Raw genomic sequence first — 9,284 nt, forward strand, 5'->3', positions numbered from 1 at the left:
CTACAGCAAAGCGATGTATGACAGAACCAAGGAGCATTCGAGCAGGCTTTATAGCATTGAATGCTTTGTCACAGTATGTCACTTTCAATCTCTCTTCTCCAGTTCAGAATGCAACAACCCATTTGTTTTCAAGTACACTTGATTAATGTTAAAGTTTATCCGCAGTAATTAAATAGTAGTGTAAGAAATTTTTATTACTAGTAGAACAACATCCTTTGAATATACAAGATATGGAATTGGTCTGAATTACGAAAACAATATAAAGAATAGCATTTCGTACAAATAATCACATTTTCACAAAGAAATACAAGTAGAAGAACTACTGTTGGTAAATTTTATCAATTTTCTAGGCAGAGAAACCAAGTGTGAACTCATGAGGATTGAATTCCTTATTCTGTCTCGAACTGTTCCAGTATATATATATATATATATATGAATGGTAATTATTCTTGGCCTAAGTGCAAGAATGGTGGTACTTATGTTCCTATACTTGTGTGAATATTCATTAAGTGGTAATGAACAAATTTCTAACTTGTTATTGGCATCGACTTGTTCTGCAAGAATGAACTAAAAAGAATGAATGCTTGTCGGGGCCTATGAAGAGGAACCTCGTGTCCAGCACCTCTTACTGTAACCATTGTCAACCCTTTATAAACTTGACTCCAACCACCAACCTTCACAACAGAACAGAAAAAATTATTAGCTACAGAAAAAAAAATAAAAAATATCACATGTGTGTCTGTCTCATGAGACAGTTTGTTAATGATAGAAGTTGCACCAACCTTGCCACTGTCATACCAAGGGTACCAATTGATGATGGTAGGTAGCTTCAAGGCATCAATTGAATATCGAGTAGCAGTCACTGGAACCACCGCATCAGTGTCTCCACTGCAGCCAAAGATACAAAGATAAAGATTTTCAATCACAAACACAAAAAACAAGGGATAATTAAAAAACAGTTAAACAAATACTATGCATTGAAGATCAAATGGTAAAAACATTTTCACTTTTTATTGGACAATGATTAATATAAAGATGTGTCGTGTGAATAGATACTGCAAAAAAAAAAAAAGTTTTCAGTCTGAGTTTTTTTATTTTGGTTTAGGTTCTTATAAAAAAGTTTCTTTATTTTTATCTCTATAAAATCTGAATTTAATGTTTTTATTTCTTATAAAATATATAAATTTTAGTTTTAGTTTCGTAAAATATCTCTTTTTTTTTCATACCTTCAAAATTTGAAATTATTATTTTTAATCCCTAATATTCATTTTAAGATAAACAAGTAATATATACATAAAAGTCAAATAACAAGTGTATGTGTGTGTGTGTGTGTAAGCTATTGAAGAAACACATGGCAAATTTTTCTAGAACAGTGCACCTATACTATCTCTTTGTAAGTAGATTCTTCTGTATAAGCTATAATTAAGAGAAGATAAAAAGAAAATGCAGGTACCTGTAAACCCATATTCGGACACCAGCACTAATAAGTTCTTGATATATAGGAAGCATAGATAATGGAGAATCAGTCCAATAGTTCCCAACAATATCACTGCTAAGAAACACATTTTAGATCTAACTTATAGTAAAAAAAAATAGAATAGGCCTCAAGAAAACAGTTCAAGAATTGCACATAAATGATGCATACCCGCATGCTTTCCATGCATAAGGAATCCCAGTTACATTGGCATGAAATGCCTTCTGAACTTCTGGACGGTTGAAATACAAATCAGAATACCTTTCAGTACAGGGATCATATGCTCGAGACATCCATGGCTGAGTTTGGAAGCCAAACATAAGAGAAAAAGAAAACAAGAAAGACAAAATATCAATGTAACAGTTTGTGACCCAAATATTAACAACTACAGGTGCTATACATCCGAAGACTGAAACTTGCAATGAAAAGTTCAAACATGTATTTTTCTTCAGGTAGTTTAGCAATTGCAAAATGCCAAAGAAGGAAATATGATATTCTTCCTATTCTTAAATAGACTAGTAACCATTTACTTTTAAGACAGAAGAATTAAACAAGAATGATGTCTGCATAATTTCTTGCATTCATGACAACAAATACACTGCATCTTAGGACCAATATGTTCTACTTTCATCTACAATATTGTCTTGTTAGTGAATCATAAGCAAATACCAACCAACCTATGTTGAATTCCAAGAGATTTTAATCAAACTGCTCAATAATATTCTCCCGTTCATTGCTTCATAGCTTTTACCACATGGAGATTTCAGAAGCTTATTAACCACTTCAAAAACAATCTAGTGCTAGAGTAGATAATACTGATGGAAACTTCTCAATAAGCAATATAAAAAATCAATGCTAATAGCATAGTTGCATCAGTTTCCCTTGAATTTTGACAGCTATAATTCAGTGAAAGGACTTCAAATTAGAAATGATGTTTATAGGTAAATGGAATAAGTGACAAAATAGCTTACATAGCGACCCTTCAAGCCGCGTCTGAGTGATGCTGTGTTGTTACAAGGCTGAGTGTAAACGCTGTATGGATCAATGTTTCCCTGCTCCAAAGATGCAAGTCTCAGAGCCTGCATGCATTGCACTGATGGATGCTGAGAGGACCCAAAATTGCACGCAATTTTTAGCATCCTATACGTGGAATCTGAAACCAAACCATGGGTCCACCAATATTCAAATGTGCCAACATAATCATGATAGTCATCAGTAACAGCATTACCAACCTGATAAACAGAGAAAAACAAAATCATTAGTGATTGTAACAAGGTAGTGGCAATTCTCCTTTAACATTACAGATTACAAAAATGCACAACTATTTCAAGATTCTTACAGTCTCACCATAAATCCCTTAAAATTTATGACTGGATTCTGGATTCCCTTATTTTTCTGGTAAACAATTTGACCCAACTGGGGAACGTAGTGACCTGAAAAATTATGTTCAAGAAATTTGATCGATAACTGTGGGACAAAATTCCGTGGTAAGAAAACCGACATATAAAAAATAAAATCACCTGCATAACTCTCTCCAGCAATGTAGAATTCTCTATGCTTATACTGAGGAAATCTTTCAAACCAATTAACAAGAAAAGCATATGCATCTTCAGCTGGAAAGTCAGATCCCAGATGCACATTAGCTTGTCAAAATCACAATTCATAAACCAAATCACTGTTGCTAAAACAAACAAAACTGGTATGAAGAGTGAATCCTGCATCTACAAGTGCATTCCCTTCACAACAACTAGATAATGCATTACCTGTTTTCTGGTCACCAAATGTATACAGATCTGTTGTTTTATTCGAATATGAAAAACCAACACCAGCAGGGGAATCGAGGAACAGTATATTTGCCACTGCAGTACCCCAAATAAAAAAAAAAAAAAAAAAAGGCATAAAGATATGATATACGTTGTGAAAAACTAAAAACAGAACCAATGGGAATGTGAATTTCACTTACACTTGTTCCAAGCATAAGGGTTCGAGTAAAGCGACCTTCCATCAGGCCTAATGTGAAAAGGACCAATTTCTTCAGATGCCCCATAAGCAATAGAGGAACAACCGGGGCCACCATTGAGCCACAAAACTAGTGGCCTTGACTTTGGTCGACGACTCACTGGTGCCTCCACCAACCAGTAAAACAGTGCTCTCCCACTTTGCTCATTCACAGTCACGTAGCCAGAATACTGAGCAAACCCCACATTCTTTGGCTGTCCTGGCAGTTGGGTAATTCTATCTCTCTTCTGATCTTCAATGGGGGAAGCCAAAGAAACCACTCCACAAATGGACAAAAGCAAAACAAGATAGAATCTTGAAGAATAACCCGTCATGATTCTGCCACTCAACGAATACCCAGAAGAAAAAAGAAGTACAACAATATTTCTGGGTTGGAATTCCTTTTCAGATGATTCCTTCTAAACCATGGAAAAGAAAATGTAAGAACCAATATGGAAGTGAGTTGTAGTACTACACAGGGTCAGAGTCCAAGCACAAACACAAATCCCAACACAGTGATAGATAAGATCTACACTCCAATGCCAGAGATTTGTATCAGTTCTACTGGTCCAACATCAGATTTAGACGGAGACAGAGAGAGAGGAGAAGAGAGAGTTCTTGGAGAATAGAAAACAACAAAGCAGAGAGAGAGAGAGAGAGAAAGAAAGTGTGAGGAAGTGAGAAACACATTGCATAAAGCTGACAACATATTTATAAGGAAGTGCCAATGATTGTTATGATGAGTTGTTGCAATTGATTAAGCACCATGCATTCGGTCGTCAACTAAATCATCAATGCTTTGAATTTTTCTTTTGCTCTTTCTGTTTACTGCTCGTGCTTTGTGTATCAGAACTTCACTGAAGTAGTTGAATGCGCACATGGGAGCACCAAGAGTTTTTTTCTTCAGTTGGTTCTGTAATTCTCTTTGCTAAACATATTTTGTCTTGGTCAACATATATATCAACGAAATTCATCTATCAACACTTTCACTACGGGAAGTTGTTGAGTAAAGTATTTCCCAAAATGAATTTAGTAGATTGTGAATCACCATTAAGGGTTGAGTAGATTTTCCAAGAGTAATTGTGACATGTAATAAATGTTGATCACAGAAGATTCTCAAACGTGTGGTGTATATTAATGTGTTGTGTATGATGCTATGATTATGAACTAGTGATGCATTTGTGACAGTATCAAGATTTAAAATAACCATATCTGCAAAATGTTGGTTCGACAAGGGTGAATATGTGAAGAATAAAAACTTAGTTTTTGTTGACCTGACTTAATTTTTCCCTTTGTCCCTTTGACTGACCTGGATCCAGCATGCAAATTTGAATCTGATGATTGTAAGGGCGTAAAAATATAAGACGGTTGGGCCTTATGTTGAAGCAGCCAGGCCCATAACACTAAGGGCACTATGACCTTATGAAGGACTTTTCAGATTCGAGTTCATTATCTCAGCTTCCCATTCTCTCTCTAAAAAGCTTGTTCCTCCATTTCTCTCTGCCTTCTCTCTACCTTTCCCTCACGTTTAATGGTTGCATGTTGGTTTAGGTGGTGCTGAAGTGACCGCGGCGTAGAGACCTTCGCAACCATCCGAATAGATTTTCATTCTTCAGCGGGTAAGTAGCTCTTCATTGTCCTCCACTGTTTGGGACCTATGGCAAGTTGCATGTGCCTAGTGTACCCTTCTTTATGTTTTCCTCCGTTCATTCTAGCTCTAAGAGCTGTTCTTGGTCACCGCATTGCGGGTTGTAGGGTGCTGTCTAGATTATTCGTGTGTGGGATACAGAAGTTGCGAGTCTTAGAGCTGAGCAAAGAAGTTTCAAGGTAAGGGGAGCTAGGTTTTCTTAAAGTTTATTATTATGAAATGTGCAAATGTGCTGATCTCTGTACAATTATGTTGTTTGGGTTGAAATTGTGTTTCTGAGATTTGCTGTATGAAGTGTATGCTGGAAATTTGTGACTGTGGATTTGGTTGGGCTGAGATGATATTTGAGATTGATATGTTTGATGTATGCACTGTTTTGAGTAAACTGGTAGTGTTTTAGGGCCACTTGAGAGGAAGTGAGGTAGTGGTTTTGGGAAATAGGGGTTCTGGGCACAATTGGGCTGTGGGAACATCTTAGGCAAGTCATTTGTGACCTGTTAGGATTATAAAACTGGACTAGAACATGTTAGAAGTGGTAAAAATGGTTAGCAATAGTTGGGTTAGGTGTTATTCATAATTCTGCAGAAATTCTGCAGAATTATGTAGTTTCGCAACTGATAATCGTTCGGTCGTAATAGCGTTCGTTCTCAGCGTTCGGTCTTAAGTGGAGTTCGGCCTTAGTACTCCGTATTGTTGAGCGTTCGGTCTTAGCGTCTGTTTTAGCGTTCGGTCTGAGGTGGAGTTCGGCCTTAGTGATATGTCTTGCTGGGCGTTCGGTCTTAACGACCTTAGTGCTATGTCTTGTTGAGCGTTCCGTCTTAGCATTTAGTTGAAATAACGTTCGGTCTTAGTGCTCAGTCTTAAGTGGAGTTCGACCTTAGTGCTCTGTCTTGTTGAGCGTTCGGTCTTAGTGGATGGTCTCAGGTAGCGTTCGGTCTCTTAAAGAGAGTTTGGTCTCTTAAGTAGCGTACGGTCTTAGAGGGTGGTCTCAGGTAGCGTTCAGTCTCTTAAAGAGAGTTTGGTCTCTTAAGTAGCGTACGGTCTTAGAGGGTGGTCTTGGTAGCGTTCGGTCTTAGTGGATGGTCTCTTAAGTAGCGTTCGGTCTCAGGTAGCGTTCAGTCTCTTAGTGAGCGGTCCTAAATAGTGTTCGGTCACTCCTCAGTCTTACCATTTATGGACCGTTCGGTCCTGTCCTTTGGGAAGTGAGATACCGTTCGGCCTCCACCATTCACAGGGTGTTCGATATGGGTTGTTGTTTTCTGTTCGCCTATATTCCTATTTATTCCAGTATGTTATGCTACTTAATTGTTCTAGTTGCTTTAAGGGTTTATGTATGCATTAACATGTTGGTGTTAAAGTGGAAAGTATTAGTATTGGACGTAATTCCATGATCCTCAAGGGGGATACATGGTGGTGCCCTTTCAGTGTGTTTAGAATTATTTGCATGGTAGCTCAATCTTGGGGGTTTTCCTGACGCTCCAATGGTCCTTCATTCTCAAGTAGAGAGGATTGAACCATGTGGTGAGGAGTAGCAGGAGGTCCTAGTCTTGGGTGCTTCCAGTATGGCCCAAGGCGAGTGATAACAGATTAACCTCGTGAGTGTGGTAGGGTGAAACCCTTTGGCAATGGTTTTGCAAAGCAGTAGAAGCCACCACGAGTGGATAACCCGCCATAGCTCGGCAATCATTTTAAGTCCGGACGAGTCAAGTTTAAGTGCAACAAGTCATGTTTGTATAATATAGTATATTCGCCTTTACTTGCATGTTGCCTATGACTGTTAATAACATGATTTTTATATCTAGCTCACCCTTGCTTGTGTGTTTGTGTTTGCTTGGGTATGCTTTCTTTTGCAATGATCATCCACTTGGATGTGAGCAGAGATGGATGAGGTACCTTTGGAGCAAACTTTGGAGAAAGGCGATGCTGCAGTTTAGTCTCCTTAGGACTCTCTTAGTAATTCTTGTATTTTGAATTACTATTTAGCTGTTAAGGATTTTCCCGGTGATTCCTATCCTTTTGAAACACTCTACTTGCGTTTAAGTTTTAAATTATGTCTCATTCTGGCATCAGTGTAAGCGTAACTACTTTGTTTACAGTCAACTCTAACTATTATCTTTTATTTAAATGTGGACTTACTATGTTATATGCATTTAAATGTGGACTTACTATGTTATATGCTTCTATATAATCTCGGATGTTACAATGATCAGATCTAAAATAATTTAATAATTAATTTTGGTTGAATTTTGAAAAAGAAAGAATACTGTGGAGAGATAATGAGTAAAAGAAACCAATGAATCTATTTCTTTTGTATTCTTTAGTCAACATACATATAAACATTAAACCTAACCTTCCTAACCTTCGAAAATTTTGCCAAATTTGACACGGCTTGTGCTTAATTTGATATACATAAAATTAGACACAACACATGAACACAGTCTTGTATGTTACCAACCACCAGAAGTTGTTAAATAGTTGTTCACTGTGTTTTCAAAACATTTATAGAAATATCAGAAATTATGCTGAAATGTATTGATAATCGTAATAATATTAATAAAATTTAGTTATAACGAAAGTATTTAACTTTGTGTAATATTCTTATGACACTAAATAATACCTGAGGGAAAAAACTGTCAAAACAGTTTATATTTGAATGAATCATGGATTGTGTCGGTGAGCTTAATCCTAAAACATACAGATGTATTGAACCTTGAACCTCGCGTCAAACAAAAATGAGATTATTTATTGTTGATAAAAGTCTCATTTTCTAAATATGTAACACATGTTGTTTTTTAAGATTGAAACCCGAAATCAATAATTAACCTAAAACAGTTTTAGTCGAGTTATATATGGTAAAATGTTCAACTCGTATAAAGTTTTGTTTACATCGCCTTAAAAAAATTAAAATTAAAAAGGCTTAATTACTTATTTAATTTTTCTTTTCATTTAAAAATATTAAATTCGTCATCTAGTTATTTTTAGTCTTAACTTTACCTCAAATTGTTATTGTTTTTTCTATTTCTGAGAGAGTGTTATCACTTTCTCCTTAGAATAGAGAGAACGATAAGTAATTTTCTTTTAGTTTAATATATCATTTAGTCCTTAATTTTGGGGTTTTTGTTTAAAATGGTCTTACTTTTTGAAAAAGTTCAGTAAGGACCAAATCTGAGTGAGGTGTTATGTTGGATGATTAAGTGGCACTGTGGAGTGAAATGTGGATTCTTTTATTATTAACATACAAAATCTTTAATATCTATGTTTATATAATTTACCATTTTTATGTCATTCGTCAAACAGAAAAGATAGGTCAAATTTTAAGAAAATAACCATCCCAAAACTCCTCCAAGTTTTATAGATCTAGCAATGGAAAAATTTTGTGCAAGCTATCTTTATTTTTCAAATGGGAAGGAGAAGAAAACATAGCATTAGATGTAGACTAATTAACTTTGCTATATAAAATGGTACCAATGAGATTGGTTTGTTTAGTCATAATCCATAAATAATAAATGAAAGAGCAATCCTTCCTGCACCTCACTCATTTCTCCCTGCACCTCTTATTTTACACATTTGTCCTTCATTTATTAAAATCAAATAAAAGTTAATTATGAGTTAATGATTTCGTAACTACCAGCAACCCTACATCTCATTTTGTTGCCCTACATGCACCCACTTCCCCTCTTCTTGTTTTTTGACTTTAAAATAAAATAACAAAAATCAAAAAATGAAAAGATATTCCAAAAACATATTCAATATTATTTAATCATAAAATATAACATAAAAATAAAATTTACAAAATATATAAATATAAAATATTAACAAAAAAACTATATAAAATATTAATCAAAATAAATTAAATATACTAACATAATATTTCATACATATATTTTTTAAACAAATTTAATACTATAAATAAATATCAAAAATATTAAATAATAAATAATATAAAGAAATACAATTTATAAATTTTAAACAAATTTAATTAAATATAATAAAAGAAAATAAAGTAATAAATAAAACCCTAAAAAAGCAAGCGGCGCAGCTCCAAGTGTGGCCACCGTAAACCGCAGGTTGAAGTGCGGCTAGCCTCATCCGCAGTTCCAAGTGCAGCTGCAAGTAAAAGTGTCGAACGCCAACCGCAGGTCCAACTGCGGCGACCTGTTAACT

General features: G+C 35.3%; 1 protein-coding gene across 2 annotated transcripts; it reads right to left on the minus strand.

Annotated features, from left to right (window-relative positions):
• Window positions 1-168: 168 nt before the first annotated feature.
• Window positions 169-4,437, minus strand: LOC124846036 (serine carboxypeptidase-like 27). Of its 2 annotated transcripts, none has more exons than XM_088096112.1 (9): window positions 3,438-4,437; window positions 3,238-3,333; window positions 2,995-3,087; window positions 2,822-2,907; window positions 2,446-2,706; window positions 1,646-1,773; window positions 1,454-1,552; window positions 783-888; window positions 169-674 (listed from the first exon to the last, which is right to left on the minus strand). In XM_088096112.1, exons 1-9 carry the CDS (start codon window positions 3,805-3,807, stop codon window positions 528-530), a joined length of 1,386 nt encoding a protein of 461 aa, XP_087952238.1. In that variant the 5' UTR covers window positions 3,808-4,437; the 3' UTR covers window positions 169-527. The 2 variants fall into 2 exon arrangements, with proteins under 2 accessions (XP_087952238.1, XP_047179202.1); XM_047323246.2 differs by having other exon boundaries at window positions 1,454-1,549; window positions 3,438-4,430.
• Between the last annotated feature and the right edge of the window lie 4,847 nt (window positions 4,438-9,284).

Source organism: Vigna umbellata, chromosome 8 (assembly GCF_029865625.1).
Source record: "Vigna umbellata cultivar VRB3 chromosome 8, Vumbellata_1.0, whole genome shotgun sequence".
NCBI lineage: Eukaryota > Viridiplantae > Streptophyta > Magnoliopsida > Fabales > Fabaceae > Vigna > Vigna umbellata.